The sequence below is a fragment of the Cucurbita pepo genome, chromosome 6 (genome assembly GCF_057944985.1).
Source record: "Cucurbita pepo subsp. pepo isolate OVF chromosome 6, ASM5794498v1, whole genome shotgun sequence".
Classification (NCBI taxonomy): Eukaryota; Viridiplantae; Streptophyta; class Magnoliopsida; order Cucurbitales; family Cucurbitaceae; genus Cucurbita; species Cucurbita pepo.
The window spans coordinates 5,187,984-5,206,076 of NC_141803.1; the positions used below are offsets into that span (position 1 = coordinate 5,187,984).

The following is an 18,093-nucleotide window of genomic DNA, read 5'->3' on the forward strand; positions in this document are numbered from 1 at the left end:
CATCAAATATCATTTTGAAAATCGTGAATCTAACCGGTTAGCCATGATCTCTTATACAGATATTAATTGACGATGAATTAATAATACGATTTAGTTAACGATTATGATATACGAATAATTTATAAAGTAATTTATTTTTTTTAATGAATGTTAGCCAAATTTAAAAAATATATATATATTATTAAAATATATTTTTATTTTTAGAATTTGGTAAATAATTTAATTTTTACTCAGAAAAAGAAAATAAATAAAAACTAAATAATTATCCAACCAACAAAATAGGATGAATAAGGAAATAAAAATATACATTACAAGCCTTTTTTGGCATCATATATTTAACCTTATAATTTTAATAAAATTAAGACTAAATTACCAAAATACCCCTAAACATCATCCTTGTTTAAACAAATACTCTTATTATTTTGAAAATTACAATATTACCCTTCAACCTTCTTAATCGCTTCAATCATGACTTGGAACAGTGTAGCATTTAACTAGGAACGTAAATTATGACCCGAACATCATCTCACCTATTAGTTAAGCTACATCCGTTTCAAGTCTCGATTTTCATCCAAAATTTTAAGAAATTTCTACTCTTAAAGCGGTTTCGAAACATTCACGAGAGGTCAAGGGCAATATTGTAATTTTCAAAAGAATAAAAATATTTTTTGAGCAATTTAGCCCAAATTTAATTACTAATCAAACCACCACTAGAGTTCTTGTAGCATCATCTAGAACGATTTCTTCCTTCATTCTCTTAATGAATTCATCAAACTTTCTCTTCAATTCTTCATCACTCAGCACGCCGCCGTTCCCTTCTTCCTCCTCCTCCGCCGCCGCCGCTGCCGCCGCCGTATCCTCAACTTCCCCTGTTTCAGCCGCAAAAAACCTCGCCGCTAATCGATAGCTCTCGTCTTCTTCGCCATTTTCTGGAGCTGAAACGATTCTTTCATCTGGGTCATCGTTCTTTTCATCGGCGGCGGTTTCTGTCGGAATCAGCGGCGGTTTCTGAACCAGCTCCGTCGTAATTGGGTCCGACAGAGGCCCGAAATCGTAGAGTTTGGAACAGGGGTCGAAGCTCCTTGAGGAAGAGGAGAGGGATTTGAAGAGACCAGAGTAATTTGCGAGGAATACGAGGAGGGCGTTGCAGAGGAGGAACATGGAGTTCTTGTCGATTGGTTGGTTGAGAAAATGGAAGCGGGAATTTGGGGAATTATGGAAGAGGTGGAAAGGGAGGCAAGTGGGTAGTGGAAGAGCGAAGAGGAAGGAAAACAGAGACAGAGAAAACAACAATTTTGTTACCTTTTTTAGTGTTTGATCAGTGTTCTTGTTCTTGTTCTTGTTCATGTTCTTGTTGTTCTTGTTGTTCTTCAGCTCTTCCATGGCTGCCTTTTGGATTTGATCCATGTTTTGATCGGTTTCTGGGTTGGAAAGATTGAAGATGCTCTGTTTTATTGAAGCTGTGCTCTGTTTTTGTCTATGGAGGAAGAAGAAGGTGAATGTGTTTGTGTGTGTTTTGGTGAGGAAAAGTGGATATTATGGGAGAAAGGTAAGATGCTAGCTTGCATTATATATAGAGAACCTTGAATTCTTTTGGTGGTGGGTCATGTGAGTTTACGAAAATGCCCTTCTAGTTTTGTTTACGAAAATGTCCTTCTGATTTTGGGATGTCGATTACTTTCCTAAGTTTAAGTTTTTGGTTTTTGAAACTCATGCTATTGCATTTTAATTCCTTTTGATGGGTCATGTGAATTTTACCAAAATGCCCTTCTGATCTCGAAATATCGATTAGCTTGGTAAGCTAAGTTTTTTGTTTTTGAAACTTGTGCTATATCATATTTGAATTTCTCTTGGTGGGTCATGTGAATTTACCAAAATGCCCTTTGATTTTGGGGTATTGATAGCCCCGTTTGTTAAATTTTTGGTGTTATGAATCTCGTGCTATTCCATTTGAATTTCTTTTGGTGAGTCATGTGAATTTACCAAAATGCCCTTCTGATTTTTGTCTGTCGATTACTTCCGTAAGTTAAGTTTTTGGTTTTAGAAACTCATGCTATTGCATTTTAATTCCTTTTGATGGGTCATGTGAATTTTACCAAAATGCCCTTCTGATCTCGAAATATCGATTAGCTTGGTAAGCTAAGTTTTTGGTTTTTGAAACTTGTGCTATATCATATTTGAATTTCTCTTGGTGGGTCATGTGAATTTACCAAAATGCCCTTTGATTTTGGGGTATTGATAGCCCCGTTTGTTAAATTTTTGGTGTTATGAATCTCGTGCTATTCCATTTGAATTTCTTTTGGTGGGTCATGTGAATTTACCAAAATGCCCTTCTGATTTTTGTCTGTCGATTACTTCCGTAAGTTAAGTTTTTGGTTTTAGAAACTCGTGCTATTGCATTTTAATTCCTTTTGATGGGTCATGTGAATTTTACTAAAATGTCCTTCTGATCTCGAAATATCGATTAGCTTTGTAAGCTAAGTTTTTGGTTTTTGAAACTTGTGCTATATCATATTTGAATTTCTCTTGGTGGGTCATGTGAATTTACCAAAATGCCCTTTAATTTTGGGGTATTGATTAGCCCCGTTTGTTAAATTTTTGGTTTTATGAATCTCGTGCTATTGCATTTGAATTTCTTTTGGTGGGTCATGTGAATTTACCAAAATGCCCTTCTGATTTTGAGATGTCATTACTTTCCTAAGTTAAGTTTTTGGTTTTCGAAACTCGTGCTGTCGCATTTGAATTCCTTTTGGTGAGTCATGTAATTTACCAAAATGCCCTTCTAATCTCAAGATATCGATTAGCCTCGTAAGTTAAGTTTTTGGTTTTTGAAACTTTATGCTATCATATTTGAATTCCTCTTAGTGTGTCATGTGAATTTACCAAAATGCCCTTTGATTTTGGGGTATTGATTAGCCCCGTTTGTTAAATTTTTGGTTTTATGAATCTCGTGCTATAGCATTTGAATTTCTTTTGGTGGGTCATGTGAATTTACCAAAATACCCTTCGAAAGTAGCACTAATCATCAAGAGATAAACTATGAGTTATTTCTCAACGACAATTTTAAAGTTTTGTGACAATTACCGATTGCCCACTGAAAATGGAAATTTAAATGCTTTGAGATTTCCCTCACCTCGTAAACCCATTTTCAATTAAAGAAATATAATACTAAACAAGGCTCGTGTTTCATATAGAAAACTTTGAATTTCTTTTGGTGGGTCGTGTGAATTTACCAAAATGCCCTTATAACCTTGAGATATCAATTAGCCCATATGATAAGTTTCTGATTTTTGAAACTCGTGCTATTACATTATCTTTACAATAGTCTTTGAAATAACATTCCATTCGTAGCTAAATTTTAAAATCAAAATTGAGTTTTAAAAATATGTTAATATCGAACACTATCAGCGAGAGATAAACACTAACTATATTATTTCCCAACAATCAATTTTAGGGTTTCGTGACGATCATCGATTCCCCACTAAAAAGGGCAATTTAAATGCTTCGAGGTTTCTCTCACCTCAAAAACTCATTTTCAAATAAAGAAATATAATACTAAACAAGGCTCGGGAATCAAACAACAACCATTCATACAGTATAGAAGCATACTCTGAATTGAAGCGGGTCAATTAGGGCCATAAATCAAGACCCTGACGTAGAACACCGAAGCTGATAGCTTATTAAGAATCTCTCGACTCTCACTGTTAAGCTACTTATTCGATGCCAAGTAACGCTACAGAAATTAAACCAAGAGGTATAACTCTTTCTCATACGTCGATATTCTGAGAAGAGCTGGTCTCGTATATTCTATACGTCATCTTCAAATTAAATGAAATAATTTAGATAGGAGAGAGAAGTGTGTGGCTAAGAGAGAGAGAGAAATGAAATGATTTATATAGTTGGTTGGAAATTAATAAATTAGATATAAGTATTTTCCTATAATATTAATTTTTAAATGAACCTTTTATAATTTATTAATCTCAATTAATAATTATATTTAAAAAAAAAAGAGTGGATATGGGGAAGGGCTAGATTGTCGACAAGTGGCACTTTCTTATTGGGTGAATATTAATTTTGACTTTTATATTTATCTTCTTCATAATTTATTTTCTTTTTCAATTATCCCACAAAAACTTTTAAAAAAAATTTGTTATTATTATTTTTTTCATGAAATATTTTGATTATTATATTTAATATTCTAAAAATTACTAAATATATATTTTAAGCGTCCGTGTAAGCAATTTTTAATTATACCCTTCAACGTTGTTGAAGGGTACCACTGTAAATTATAGAAAATACTACTGTTTCAAAAATATTCTTGAACTTTCAATAATTTCATCAATACTCTCGATAAACGTTTTTAAAACGTTCAAAAGTACTCACTTGTCACAATCGTACTTTGATGGCAGCGGACTTGCGATTGTGCGGCACTCACTTCTCAGCAGCAAGTGAGTTAAGCCTATTCGTTCTTGCGTCGTCTACGACTAAGCGACGTATTCTCGAGCCTCTGACCCCGATTCAAGAAGAAAGTTTTAGAAAACAGGGTAGAGAGATTTCGAAAGAGAGTTTTGAAAGCAAGATTTGAAAAATTGAAATTGGTGTTATATAGGAATGTAAGCAAAAAGTAACAACAACAGCTTACTGCATATAATTATTAGGTAGGGAAAGGGAAAAGTACTCTAACGTTAATATTTATTTTAAAATATTATTGGACTTTTAAAAATATTTTTGTAAAATGTTTAAAAAAAAATTAAAAAGTTAAAATGTTTTAAGAAATATTTTAATATATATAACCCATAAATTTTAAATATAAATGAAAATTTAAAAGACTATGTATTAAAATATTTTGGGCTACATTAATTTAATGGGTTGGGCCAAAAGAATATGGATAATTTCATTTTAAATTTAGAATTTGCCTTTTTAAAAATCAATTAAATATTTTATTTTTGATATATATATATATATATAAGAAAATTTTAATCAGTTATTTAAAAAAAAAAATTAAAATTAAACAAGCAAGAAAATTTACGGTATAATTATTACTGGCATATCGAGCGTGATCTCAAATTATATAGATTAGAGACTAATACTGAACAAATGAAAATTAGAAACGAAGTACTTCCAGCATACTTTGTCTCCAGTGACGGGTTTTCTAGGAAAAATTCTATGAAATTTCTCGATATAAAATTGTCCAAGTCAAACACGCTCAACTGCAAAGTTTGTATGATTAATTACCCGAAAAAAGAGTGCACGTAATTGGTATAGATTGTAACCATCCACTATTTTAAGCATTTCTTAACCGTGTTTGCATAGTCTCGAGATATTTTTCATTTCGACATGGTGTTGGTTTATTCATATGCTGTTCATAGACTCGAGTGTCGTAAAAATAGATATTATAAAAGTTTACTGACTGAAATAGAACGTACTTGAAAGTTTGAGGACTAAAATAGAGAATTTAAAAGTTCAGGGGTTAAAATGAAACAAAACTAAAAATCTTTGCTGATCATACAATTATATACTAACATTTTTTTATTTATTAAAAAATGATTAAATGATTCGAATAACCCGAACAACTCGAACCGACACAACCCAACTCAAAAAAATTATAATTAGGTTAGGTTAAGTTCGCTATTTAATAAAAGTTATTTGAGTTGAAAAAATTTATAACCCGAAAAATTGGGTTGGGTCTAAAAATTGTTCCAACCCGATCTAACCTAACCCACGAACACTCGGTATAATTGCATGGATAAGAAGATCCTCCTAAAATATTTCTATGTTCGTTTCTTATATGCCTCAAGATTAGTAATTTTAAGTATAAATTTAGGTTTAACTTATAAACCAGCATATCATCACATGCAACGATCATATCATCGTGTTATCTAGGCAAATGGAACAAACCAAGATGCTCGGTTCCGTAGTTGTGCTCCTGTCTTACATGGATTACGACCACATTATTTAGCATACCAACAACATGACGTGTTACTTAAACAATAAAATAAATCAAAATATTCGATTCAATTATAATTGACCTTTTAAAAAAAGTAAAAGTCAACTAATCTAATCGAACGAGAATAAGAACAATAGAATAAATCAAGAAGCTCGATTCAATCACATTTAATATTTTAAAAAGTCAACTGGATAGTCAACCAATGTATCGGGGAGAATCTTAACATACACGAGTTAAATTATAATAATAACAAAATAATTTTTTTTAAATTATAAATTAGTTCATCAATTAAAATTAAAATTTAATAAATAATTAAAATTTAAAAAATTTAAATTATATTTGAGATTTATTATACGCCAAATAAAAAATTTAAAAACAATGAGATGATTTTAAAAGTTAAAATATTAATTAGAAGAAATCTAACATTTAAATAATAAACTTTTATTTTATTTTTATTTTATTTTTCAACTCATGAAGCGGTGAGAACGATAACCTATTTGAATGCATTCGCCGGTAATCACTGACGGCTAATTTCTTCAACTGAATTCTTCCCAGGAAGAACAGTAGCAGAAATTTCAAACGAGGATAGCGAAATCGAAAGCGAAAGGTGTTGGAAATCGGAATCAAATCTTCTCGAAATCGAATGCTAATCCGATTGTAATTCAACGCCATTCACGGTAAGCTTCAGTTCTTTTTTAGATTTTTCCGTAATTCTGCGTATTAGCTTAACGAAATCTGTTATGAGATCTCCATTTTCACTTCTTAGAAACCGAATTGAAGCTTCATTTTGCTGTACAGAGTTTTACTACGGCGTAATTACTGAGTTTATCGATTTGATCAAATTATTTTTTGTTATAGCTTGTTTTCTTTGCTCTTATGTCGTTTATGGAGATTTTTATGTTCGTCAGGAGACGGTTTGTTTATAGATAGTGGAAATAGTGGATGATGGTCGAAATCAGTACTGTTTTCTGTTTGGAAGTAGTTACGCTTGTGAATTCGATTCATTATATCCTCAATATGGCATATTGTGCTTGAAACTTCAAATGAACTGAGCTCTGGAGTTAATTTTGAAATTGGAATTGACTGACAACCATTTTTTTCACAAACTCTGAGGCAGGAACACAGATGTATGTTGTGTAATGCCACCCTCCTTGGTAGAAAATTTTGGTATTTCAATCTCAAAACCGAAGAATTTGACCTCTAGTTGTTTTTCTCACATTTCGATATCTTTAGAAAGAAAATTGGAATTGATAAAGAACTATGGTTCTCATTACTGTGGTCAAGAAGACTAATCAAAGAGTTCATAGATTCGGGAATTCATAAGGGGGGAAACTTGAGAGAAGGAGAGAGCTTCTGCATTCTGAAACTCTGTGTGTAGTCAAGTGTTCTTTGTTAGTATTTGAGGATGAACCAGGAATTGGATTTCATTTTTCTGGTATTTTGAAGAGGCTTTATGCTTGATTTTGAGGCAGATTAACACAAATGTTGATGTCTTGTTGCTTGTGCAGAAAACTGGAGTTGGCATTTTTGGTTGAATGTAATTGTGAAAGTTTTTCCAAAATTAAAATCGAAACTAACTGGTCTTTTGCCTCTCTAACTTAATGTAGAAGCTCGAAACTGTTGTGATTTTGTTCATATCTTTCACTGAATGATGTGATAGCAAAATTAAAGTGGAAACTAACTGATCTTTTGCCTCTCTAACTTAACGTAGAACCTTGAAACTGTTGTGATTTCGTTCATATCTTTCACCGAGTGATGGCATGGAAAAATTCAAATGGAAACTAACTGATCTTTTGCCTTTCTAACTTAATGAAGAAGCTTGAAACTGTTGCGATTTCGTTCCTATCTTTCACTGAATGACGGCATAGAAAAATTAAAATGGAAACTAACTGATCTTTTGCCTCTCTAAATTAACGTAGAAGCTTGAAACTTGATGCGATTTCGTTCAATATTTCACTGAATGATGGCATAGCAAAATTAAAATGGAAACTAACTGATCTTTGCCTCTCTAACTTAACGTAGAACCTTGAAACTGTTGTGATTTCGTTCATATCTTTCACCGAGTGATGGCATAGCAAAATTAAAATGGAAACTAACTGATCTTTTGCCTTTCTAACTTAATGAAGAAGCTTGAAACTGTTGCGATTTCGTTCCTATCTTTCACTGAATGACGGCATAGAAAAATTAAAATGAAAACTACCTGATCTTTTGCCTCTCTAACTTAAGGTAGCAGCTCGAAACTGTTGTGATTTTGTTCGTATTGTTCACTGAATGATGGCATAGCAAATTTATGTTAAGGCAGAACTTTAGTGGTGAGGATTACGATTTTATCACCGAATCGACACATCACAAAACTGAGTAACTTGGTTTTGAATATTATTGTGGTCATGCAGGTTCATGCCATTGGTAGTTTGTTGAATTATCTTAATGGGTAGCCAAGAAGTGAGACAGCCAATGTTACCAACATCATCTAATACCTTCGTAACAAGGTCAATAGATATTCCGAGAAGCAAAAGACGATTGAGGCGCACTAAGAGTGCTCCTCATTCGGATTCTCCTCATACAGAGACCACTGGCACCGTTACTGGTCTAGTTCCACGTTCAGGATTAGTTTTCGGAAATCTACACCCGAGTTTTATAAGAGTAGCCTTAGTTTTAATAATGTACTTGGGCATAGGAACTTTATGTTTCTACCTTGTCAGGCACCAAATCAAAGGGGGAAAAACCAACGGAGTAGTTGATGCCGTTTATTTCACTATTGTGACAATGACAACCGTTGGATATGGTGATCTTGTCCCAAACACTCCTTCCACCAAGCTACTAGCTTGTGCTTTTGTCTTCACAGGAATGGCCGTAGTTGGCCTAATCTTAATCAATGCAGCTGATTATTTGGTAGAGAAGCAGGAAATCTTTCTATTTAAGGCCTTCCATATGCACCAAAATGGTTCTTGCGACATTACAGAAGAAATTGATACTAATAAAGCTAGAAATAAGTGTATAGTGGTGTTTCTTTTTCTTCTTTTGTTCATAATTTTTGGGACTGTGTTTCTAGTTACCCTTGAGGAGTTGGATTTTATTGATGCCTTTTATTGTGTATGTTCTACCATTACTACATTAGGCTATGGAGATAAAAGCTTCTCGACCCGGTGGGGGCGTCTATTCGCCATTTTCTGGATCTTGATAAGTTCCATCACTCTGGCTCAGTTTTTCCTTTATATTGCTGTGCTAAACACTGAGAGAAGGAAAAAATCTTTGGTGAAGTGGGTTCTAAGTAAAAAGGTGACGGTGTTGGACCTCGAGGCTGCGGATCTCGATGATGACGGGGTCGTCGGGTAAGTCATAGTTTGTTCTTTTCATTAGACTTCACTATTAGGTGGCCTCATTGTGAGATCCCTCATCGGTTGGGGAGGAGAACGAAGCATTGTTTATAAGGGTGTGGAAACCTTCCTCTAGCATACATATTTTAAAAACCTGGAGGGAAAACTCAAAAGGAAAAGCCCAAAGAGAACAATATCTGCTAGCGGGGCTGTTACACTCTCACTCACTCCGAACACACCCATTCGTTTTTTATGAGACCTCTAGCATGTTTACGAGATTCACATACGTTTTCGAGTTGGAGTTTATTAAATTTCCATTGATCATTTCCTTCTTAAACTTCCACAGGGCTGCAGAATTTGTCATATACAAGCTGAAGGAGATGGGGAAAATCACTGAAGATGACATTTCACCTGTTCTGGACGAATTTGAGAATCTTGATGTTGATCAATCAGGAACATTGTCCATATCTGATATAACACTTTCTCAATCATCTTAACCATAGAGGATGTTGGTTGCCTTCATCGACACGAGTTAAATTGTTTTTTTGTAACAGCTCAAGCTCACCGCTAGCAGATATTGTTCTATTTTGATTTTCCCTTCTAAGCTTCCCCTCAAAATTTTAAAACGTGTCTGTTAGTAGTGGGCTAAGGCTGTTACAAATAGTATCAGAGCCAGACACCGGGCGGTATGCCAGCGAGAACATTGGCCCTCAAGGAAAGTAGATTGTGAGATCTCACATGGGTTGGAGAGGAGAACAAAACATTTCTAATAAGGGTGTAGAAACCTCTCTCTAGTGGCACATTTTAAAATCGTGAGGCTGACGACGTTGTAACATAACATGCCAAAACGGACAGTACCTGCTAACAATGGACTTGGGCTACGAAAAATGTTATAAACTTTCTATGGAGTAAGAGAGGGAGAGCGGTTAGGTATTATTTGCATTATCAGGTCATAGTTTCTAAAGTGATGTATTGTGAAAATGTGGTGACTATATTTTGTCTGTGTCGTTATATTTGTGGGACGTAATTAGATTAATTGTCTTATCAATTTTTTGAATCTAAATCGTTTTTGGATTTATCCAACAAAATATTAATAATTTAGCGATTTTGTTATACTTTGAAAACTTAGGGACCCATAAACTTAAAAAGATAGAAAATTTAAAACATATAATAAAAATAAAAAGTAAGTTCGATCATTTATCTCTAATATGTCTAATCGTCTCTTCCTCTCGTCTAAAATTTATGAAATTGTAAGCAATTTATTCCTTAATTATATCGACAAACTTTTATTTATAGCTTTTAATCAAATTTTACCTCAAAATTCAGTCATATTCAATAGCTTTTAATAAATTTTACCTCAAAATTGAGTCATAGTAAGCTGTTGTTGTTGACTTTTGTTTACATTCCCATATAACACCAATTTCAATCTTGCTTTCAGAACTTTCTTTCGAAATCTTTCTGCCCCATTTTCTAAAACCTTATTCTTAAACGGGGTAAGAGGCTCGAGCATACGTCGTTTGACCGTAGGCGACGCAAGAATGAATAGGCTTAACTCACTTGTTGTTAAGAAGTGAGTGCCGCACGGTCAACGCAAGAACGAATAAACTTAACTCACTTATTATTAAAAAGTGAGTGCCGCACAATTGCAGGTCCTCTGCCATCCGCTAACATCGAAGTGTGATTGTGACGGCAAATTATATTAATTTTAACCCAAAATTTTAATTTTGATAAGATTAAAAATTTATATATTTTTTACTAACTTAAGTCCTAACATATTTAAATTTTATCTTTACACCAAGTTATATTGGGTTTTATAATTTTTTTTAGGTGAATTCAACCATTAATTTAAAAAGAAAATAAAATAAAGTTCACTAATTAAACCAAAATTTAATATTATTTTTTTAAATTTTTTTTAAAAAAAGATATTATTAAACTTTTTAAATATTTAAAAGTATTTTTATTAATTAGTTATTTCAATTAAAATACAACCAAATATATTTGGGAAGGCAGCCCTCGTTCTGTTGCATTTCAATTTACAGACCTTCCATGGCGCCTGGGACTGTGACTGCTCGAGCCACAGGCGCCATTATTGCCGCCATCTCTGTTTCTATGGTCCTCTTCTCTTACCTTCTTCGCAAACGCCATTCGAAGGATCATTCGAGGAAGAACACAAAATCCTTCTCTGTATCGAAGAAATGTCCAACAAATGGGCTCGTAGGTGCCATTGGCAATACCCCTTTGATACGGATTAATAGCCTCTCCGAGGCCACCGGTTGTGAGGCAAGTTTCATTTCGAATCGTTTTTATTTGATTGAAGTTTTTCTTCTGTTTACTGATTTCTTGTTTGGTTTTGGTTTAGTTCGTGAAATTTATTGCTTATTTGAACTGCATGTGTCTCGTATAATGTTTGATGTTTTGTTTTACTCCGGATTTCAGATTCTTGGGAAGTGCGAGTTCTTGAATCCGGGTGGAAGTGTGAAGGATAGAGTTGCAGTTAAGATCATTGAAGAGGTGAGTTTATTTTATTTCCTGATGAAGCTTATTGATTCTTGATGGATGAACAGGGAATTCTGAAGAATTTCCATTGTTATTAGGATAATTTGATTACAATGTTGGTCTCGTTGAAATATTGGTGAATCGTTTTTTGTTCTTTGGAAACAGCTGGGAAGAAACTTTTAAGTTCCTAATTATATTGAATAAATTTTCAGTATAGGCTTCCTCATCTGTACACAGTTATGTAATGTTATCTGCATATTGCGAAAGTGAGAATGAACTTTGTCATATGTTCAACCTATGATCCTTCCATCAATCCCTCAATTCACTCAGTTTTCAGAAAGATCACTTGGCACATCCCCCTAAAAGGAGGAAAAAGTGAGGTGAGAGGGGGTACCTTGTCTTAAATTCTTGAAGCTGTGATGCTGCTATTGAATGTTTAGTATCTTGGATGCAACCATTGATCTATTTTATATCACCTTTACCCAAAGCCCCTTTTCTTAAGCTTAACAAGCAAAGACTTCCAATCCATAGGCCATCTCCAAGTCAAATTTTGAGACCCAATCCTTTTTACTCGTCCTAAAATGTAACGGCCCAAGCCCACCGCTAGCAGATATTGTCCTCTTTGGGCTTTCCCTTTCAGGCTTCCCCTCAAGGTTTTTAAAACTCGTCAGAGCCAAACATCAAGCAATGTGCTAGCAAGGAGACTGAGCCCCGAAGGGGGTGGATGCGAGGCGGTGTGCCAGCAAGGGGGGTGGATTGGGGGTCCCATATCGATCGGAGAAGGGAACAAGTACCAGCGAGGACGCTGGGCTCCGAAGGGGGAGTGGATTGTGAGAACCCACATTAGTTGGGGAGGAGAACAAAGCATTCTTTATAAGGGTGTAGACTCCTTAGCATACACATTTTAAAAACCTTGAGGGAAACTCAAAAAGGAATGCCAAAGAGGACAAAATTTGCTAGTAGTGGGCTTGGGCCGTTACATAAAATCTTCCATTGGTTCATTTGCACTTAATATGGGGTCAAGGATTTGTCTTCCTTCGGTGTCTTTCATCGTGTACTTGAGAAATTGTGGACGGGATTACCTCTTCTAATCTTTCTATTTATCCGTGTTCTCTTATGATTTCTCATGAATTGGCGTTCGAGAGATGGTTTCTGCTATACTATTGGGGGAGGGGGGAGGGGGGGGGGGGGGTTGATGCTTATAGATCTGCACGGTTAGGTTATTTTAGGATCAAAATCTTCTAATTGTGTTAAATACATGTTCATAAATTTGTGCCTATATCAACATATAATGTGACCATGTTAAAAAAAACTTGTCATAGATCTGCACGGTTAGGTTATTTTAGGATCAAAATCTTCTAATTGTGTTAAATACATGTTCATAAATTTGTGCCTATATCAACATATAATGTGACCATGTTAAAAAAAACTTGTCATAGATCTGCACGGTTAGGTTATTTTAGGATCAAAATCTTCTAATTGTGTTAAATACATGTTCATAAATTTGTGCCTATATCAACATATAATGTGACCAGGTTAAAAAAAACTTGTCACGACTCAGGAAGGTTGTACTGTCCTCATGGGCGAGTACCGAAATCTACCATGCTGTTTTAGCTATTCTAATTTGAGGTTTTTCTTGTAGGCCTTAGAATCTGGTAAGCTAGTTGAGGGTGGTGTAGTTACAGAGGGAAGTGCTGGAAGCACTGCCATAAGTCTTGCCACAGTTGCTCCTGCTTATGGTTGCAAGTGCCATGTGGTTATTCCAGATGATGCTGCTATTGAAAAAGTATGTTCATTTTGCATTTATGGACTTTAGTTCCTCGGAAAACAAAATTTTCGATTTCATTGCAATCCCCTGTTACGTTAGTACCCCATAGCTGTTGCATAAATTCACAATAATTATTCTTTCTTGTATACAAGTCTCAAATACTTGAAGCGCTTGGAGCTCATGTTGAAAGGGTAAGACCAGTGTCAATTACGCACAGAGATCACTTTGTTAACATTGCTAGGAGGAGAGCTGCGGAAGCCAATGAGCTAGTTTTGAAGAACAAAAAAGAAGAGCAACTATTTGTGGGAGACAAGGAACAAATTAATGGTCACATTCATGAGAGAGAAACCCAAGATTCCTCTTTCTCAAGTAATTGCAAGGGTGGTTTCTTTGCTGATCAATTCGAAAACTTGGCGAATTATCGAGCTCATTACGAGGGTACGGGACCAGAAATTTGGGAACAAACTGGTGGATGTATAGATGCCTTCATTGCAGCTGCGGGAACCGGTGGCACCGTGGCTGGTGTTTCCAATTTTCTCCAGGTAAACACTCTGCATTCCTTGTCCTCTCAAACCGTGGCGAGGCAATTGTACAGGTTGTCTTATACTTGTTCAACAGGAGAAGAATCCAAATGTGAGGTGTTTCCTCATAGATCCTCCTGGCTCTGGCCTGTTCAACAAGGTGACTAGAGGAGTTATGTACACTAAAGAGGAGGCTGAAGGACGAAGATTAAAGAACCCTTTTGACACAATAACTGAAGGAATTGGAATCAATAGATTAACGCAGAATTTCTTGATGGCAAAACTTGACGGGGCATTTCGTGGAACAGACAGGGAAGCCGTTGAAATGTCAAGGTTAGTGGCCATTGTAGAGCTCAGTTCTTGAGTTTTTGGGTTAATGGGGGTTGTAATTTACAGTTCTAAGAGTGCATCAAAATGTAATTTATGCTTCAATTTGAGCCATACTGATCATTCTTCTTGTTGCTACATTATTGACATAGATATCTGTTGAAGAATGATGGGCTCTTTCTAGGGAGCTCTTCGGCCATGAATTGTGTTGGAGCTGTGAAAGTGGCACAGTCAATAGGCCCTGGCAACACTATTGTTACCATTCTTTGCGACACTGGAATGAGGCATCTGAGCAAGTTTTTCAGTGCAGAGTATCTGAGTCAATACGACTTGACGCCCAAGGCTACCGGTTTAGAATTTCTGGAATCCAGGTGAAATGGTAGACCTACGAGCCACAAAATCTCGTGTTATAGAGCCTGGAGGTTCTCGTGTTATAGAGCCTGGAGGTTCTCATGTTATAGAGCCTGGAGGTTCTCATGTTATAGAGCCTTGAGGTTCTCGTGTTAAAGAGCCTGGAGGTTCTCGTGTTAAAGAGCTTGGAGGTTCTCGTGTTAAAGAGCCTGGAGGTTCGGTATGCCTACTTGGTTCTCGTGTTAAAGAGCCTGGAGGTTCGGTATGCCTACTTGAAATTCTCATCATATTTTAGGGTCTTGGAGTACAAAATTGACCATTTTCATGTTGCAAGTCATCAACGTTGGATTAGAGTAATTCAATTTTGTAAGATTGAGGCATTGTTGTTAGGAAGTTTAAGAACATTCAATGATTAGCTTCACCAAACATGCTGCTTTTACAGCAACTACTTGAATTATACCATTGAAGCTCCAATACAAAACTTATTATAGTTCTAAACTCTGGGCATTAAGTTTCCAAAAATATAGAGAAGGTATTATTTGTCTCGAAAGGACGTTTAATACCGTGACAAATCGACCCATCAGATCTTTATCTTGAAAACTATGCTAATTTTGTTAAGTTGATCTCTGTGGGCATTACTTCTCAAACTGAGCCTCATGGCAATGTGGGTCAAGCCAGTCCCTTGAAGAACCTTTTGTCATATTGGTGCTTGATTTTCCACCACCTACAAGCTCTCTCAAATTCTCCAACTTATTCTCCCGTCCCGTCGTGGTCCTCCGATCTGCTTCCTTCAATTTCTGCTTTAACCTATGTTTACGATTGGCGGGGCTCAAATCTTGTTTTGACTGTGATGGTGGTGCGCCATGTGGGCCAAGATAGATCGTCATCTCTTCTTTAACCTAGCCATGAAGAATTATAATATGATCATCTGACTCTATAATATTCGATGTCGATATTTCATTTTCATAGGATATTTACAGCTTTTATCTGCTAAATCTTTGGGCAATCTCCTAGGTGGTTTTTGTTGACATTTATATTGAAAGTTACTGATAGCTACCTTTGGAGGAGGCTCTTGGATCTCTACTTTTGGAGAGCTAACTTTAGTTTGGTCTGTCTCTTCTTCTTCTATTCCCAAGCTGGGAATCACGAACCCATCAGTGTCTGTTGCAAAATGATACCACCCACCAGTCAGTGCCATGCTTCATAAAGATTATCATTTCAACAAAAACTTGAGTGTCTAATGTGTTTGTATATTCTTGAGGAAACGGGCTAAGAGCCAAGACAGAAGTAAATGACAGAAACTTGCTCACAAGCAACTACTGTAGTACCCCACAATGATAGGGATTGTTCATAAACCATTTATGACAATCAAGAATTTTTCATGGTTTAAATACTACTTTGATTCTGTACCTTAGACACAAGTAATTTGAGAAGCAAATATCTAGTTAGGATAGACCGTTCAAATAAATGTAAGATATCATCAATATGAATTCCCATCGCTTAAGTGATAGTGTAAGGTTCTATGATTATAAGTTTAGGCAGTACAGAAGATTTAATCAGAAACAGTTCACTGAGTACATATATTCATAGTTCAAGAACGACATCATAATCCAGGCACCCAAAGGAACTGAAGCATAAAAACAACAAACGCAAAAGAGTAACAGATAACGTTGGACCTCCTCTACTATCAAGCCACGGGTCACAGATCTTATTTGTGAGATCCCACATCAGTCGGTTGGTGAGGAGAACGAAACATTTTTTATAAGGGTGTGGAGACCAAGTAGATGCATTTTAAAAACCCTAAGGAGAAAATCCAGAGAAGACAATATCTGCTTACAGTGGGCTTGGACTATTACAAATGGTATTAGAGCCCGACACCGAGCGACATGTCAACAAGGAGGCTGAGCCTTAAGGGGGTGGATTGTGAGATCTCACATCAGTTGGGGAGGAGAACGAAACATTCTTTATAAGGTGTGGAAACCTCTTCGTAGCAGACGCGTTTTAAAAATTTTGAGGGGAAGCCCGAAAGGGAAAATCCAAAGAGGACAAAATCTGCTAGCGGTGGCTTGGGCTGTTACACTAACTTTGAGAACTCTTTTGTTTTCTTTATATGCTTATGGTCAATGAGAGGAACTTTTCATAGTCTCCTACACGCTGGGACTTGACTCTCCTCCCTTCTTTTGTAAGTTTTATCATCTATAAAACCAACTCCCATCTAAGAAAAAAGTTGGAAAGTAGAATCTAATGCTATTGAATTAACCATTTCCAAGCTAACAGCTACACATAATGAATGAAACACTACCATTCCACGAAGTACCTTGCAAAGATATCATCAAGAACTATCCATCGTTTTCCATTTTCATGAGGAAACCACCACAGACAGAGAACCGATTTCTCTCATGGAACTCAGAAGCTAAGTAAGTCAAATTTAGGCTTTTAACTTAATCAAATTGAACATTGAACCTGTGCTAAAGAATTAGTATGGAGGATATGGACTGCGATAAGACCGGATTCTTCCTGCATTCTTTAGGTTGTTTAAACGGAGGTTTTTATCAAATCCTTCCTGACAAGTTTTCTTATCTCCATGGTCGAGTTTTCCCAATTCCACCGCCTGGGATTACGTTCGCAAGACCAAAACTCAAACCAAAACTCAAAGGAGCAACATCAGTATCCTTCAATTATTAACTTGTGTTCTCGAAATATGTGTATAGGTTTGTAGCTGAGATAAACTAGACTACTTTTGTTCTCAGTTTGGGCACTCTTTTGATCAATCTTAACATCTTATGATTCACTCAACCAAACCTCAAGTTTTTGTATTCAGCATGCCGTGTAAAAGAAGAAAGTGGAAACGATAAAATCAAAGCCTCAGAAACAGGGGAAACAAATTTTCCATCACTACCAAGAACAAACCACCAAATCCAGAAAACAAAACAACGAAATCTTCACAGCATAGATTACCAAACAATCAGCAACATTGGGACAAAATCCGTAGATAAAATTCAAGCACAATCTTCCAATAAAAGGAGGTTTAATCGATCCGAAGACAAACACAAAAACAAACCTACCATTCAACATTAGGGTTCATAAACACATTCCCGAAAATCCATTGCAGATTCCAAAATTTTCAATCCACAGTAACTCAATGGAAGAACAAATTCCATTTCCGATAGGAGAAAAGAGATTGAAGAATCAAAGAACAAAGATTACCCCACTCATCTTCTTCAACTGGAGGAGCTTTGTGCACAGACGACGGGTCCATTGAATGCCGACGAGCATGGATTTCAGTGGCCTCAGGGCGCTAAAGCCCAGAAAGGAAGGGGATTAACACCACCACGACCCAACGCGATTCCCGAAGAAACTTCAAAT

General features: G+C 35.8%; 4 protein-coding genes across 7 annotated transcripts; 2 read left to right on the top strand and 2 right to left on the bottom strand.

The window, feature by feature from the left end:
• Positions 1–621: 621 nt before the first annotated feature.
• On the bottom strand, positions 622–1,554 carry LOC111797416 (uncharacterized). The gene has a single exon (XM_023680403.2). The coding sequence runs from the start codon at positions 1,405–1,407 to the stop codon at positions 700–702; it is 708 nt and encodes a 235-aa protein (XP_023536171.2). The 5' UTR covers positions 1,408–1,554; the 3' UTR covers positions 622–699.
• A 4,842-nt stretch (positions 1,555–6,396) lies between these two features.
• Positions 6,397–10,200, top strand: LOC111796706 (two-pore potassium channel 1). Its single transcript, XM_023679446.2, has 3 exons — positions 6,397–6,624; positions 8,341–9,279; positions 9,611–10,200. The coding sequence occupies exons 2-3, from the start codon at positions 8,375–8,377 to the stop codon at positions 9,759–9,761; spliced, it is 1,056 nt and encodes a 351-aa protein (XP_023535214.1). The 5' UTR covers positions 6,397–6,624; positions 8,341–8,374; the 3' UTR covers positions 9,762–10,200.
• Positions 10,201–11,259: 1,059 nt separating this feature from the next.
• Positions 11,260–15,225, top strand: LOC111797503 (Pyridoxal-5'-phosphate-dependent enzyme family protein). 4 transcript variants are annotated; one of them, XR_002815549.2, is made up of 7 exons: positions 11,260–11,544; positions 11,701–11,775; positions 13,403–13,546; positions 13,681–14,070; positions 14,147–14,382; positions 14,529–14,942; positions 14,985–15,225. XR_002815549.2 is itself a non-coding variant. In XM_023680514.2 (6 exons), the coding sequence occupies exons 1-6, from the start codon at positions 11,311–11,313 to the stop codon at positions 14,749–14,751; spliced, it is 1,302 nt and encodes a 433-aa protein (XP_023536282.1). In that variant the 5' UTR covers positions 11,260–11,310; the 3' UTR covers positions 14,752–15,225. The 4 variants fall into 4 exon arrangements, 1 of the variants encoding a protein (XP_023536282.1); XR_002815550.2 differs by having other exon boundaries at positions 14,529–14,918; XR_015421509.1 differs by having other exon boundaries at positions 14,529–14,846; positions 14,895–15,225.
• LOC111797504 (uncharacterized) lies at positions 15,140–18,093 on the bottom strand. The gene is made up of 3 exons (XM_023680515.2): positions 17,935–18,093; positions 15,785–15,888; positions 15,140–15,626 (listed from the first exon to the last, which is right to left on the bottom strand). Exons 1-3 carry the CDS (start codon positions 17,984–17,986, stop codon positions 15,363–15,365), a joined length of 420 nt encoding a protein of 139 aa, XP_023536283.1. The 5' UTR covers positions 17,987–18,093; the 3' UTR covers positions 15,140–15,362.

Excerpts from the sequence above, each read along its gene's own strand:
- LOC111796706 (XM_023679446.2), top strand. The coding sequence starts at position 8,375 with ATGGGTAGCCAAGAAGTGAGACAGCCAATGTTACCAACATCATCTAAT. Across the intron at positions 9,280-9,610 it reads GATGATGACGGGGTCGTCGG|GGCTGCAGAATTTGTCATAT; the intron begins GTAAGTCATAGT and ends AAACTTCCACAG.
- LOC111797503 (XM_023680514.2), top strand. The coding sequence starts at position 11,311 with ATGGCGCCTGGGACTGTGACTGCTCGAGCCACAGGCGCCATTATTGCC. Across the intron at positions 11,545-11,700 it reads CCGAGGCCACCGGTTGTGAG|ATTCTTGGGAAGTGCGAGTT; the intron begins GCAAGTTTCATT and ends TCCGGATTTCAG. Across the intron at positions 13,547-13,680 it reads ATGATGCTGCTATTGAAAAA|TCTCAAATACTTGAAGCGCT; the intron begins GTATGTTCATTT and ends CTTGTATACAAG.
- LOC111797416 (XM_023680403.2), bottom strand. The coding sequence starts at position 1,407 with ATGGATCAAATCCAAAAGGCAGCCATGGAAGAGCTGAAGAACAACAAG.
- LOC111797504 (XM_023680515.2), bottom strand. The coding sequence starts at position 17,986 with ATGGACCCGTCGTCTGTGCACAAAGCTCCTCCAGTTGAAGAAGATGAG. Across the intron at positions 15,889-17,934 it reads AGTTGAAGAAGATGAGTGGG|ACACTGATGGGTTCGTGATT; the intron begins GTAATCTTTGTT and ends ATTTTGCAACAG. Across the intron at positions 15,627-15,784 it reads TCCAAGAGCCTCCTCCAAAG|GTTAAAGAAGAGATGACGAT; the intron begins GTAGCTATCAGT and ends CTTCATGGCTAG.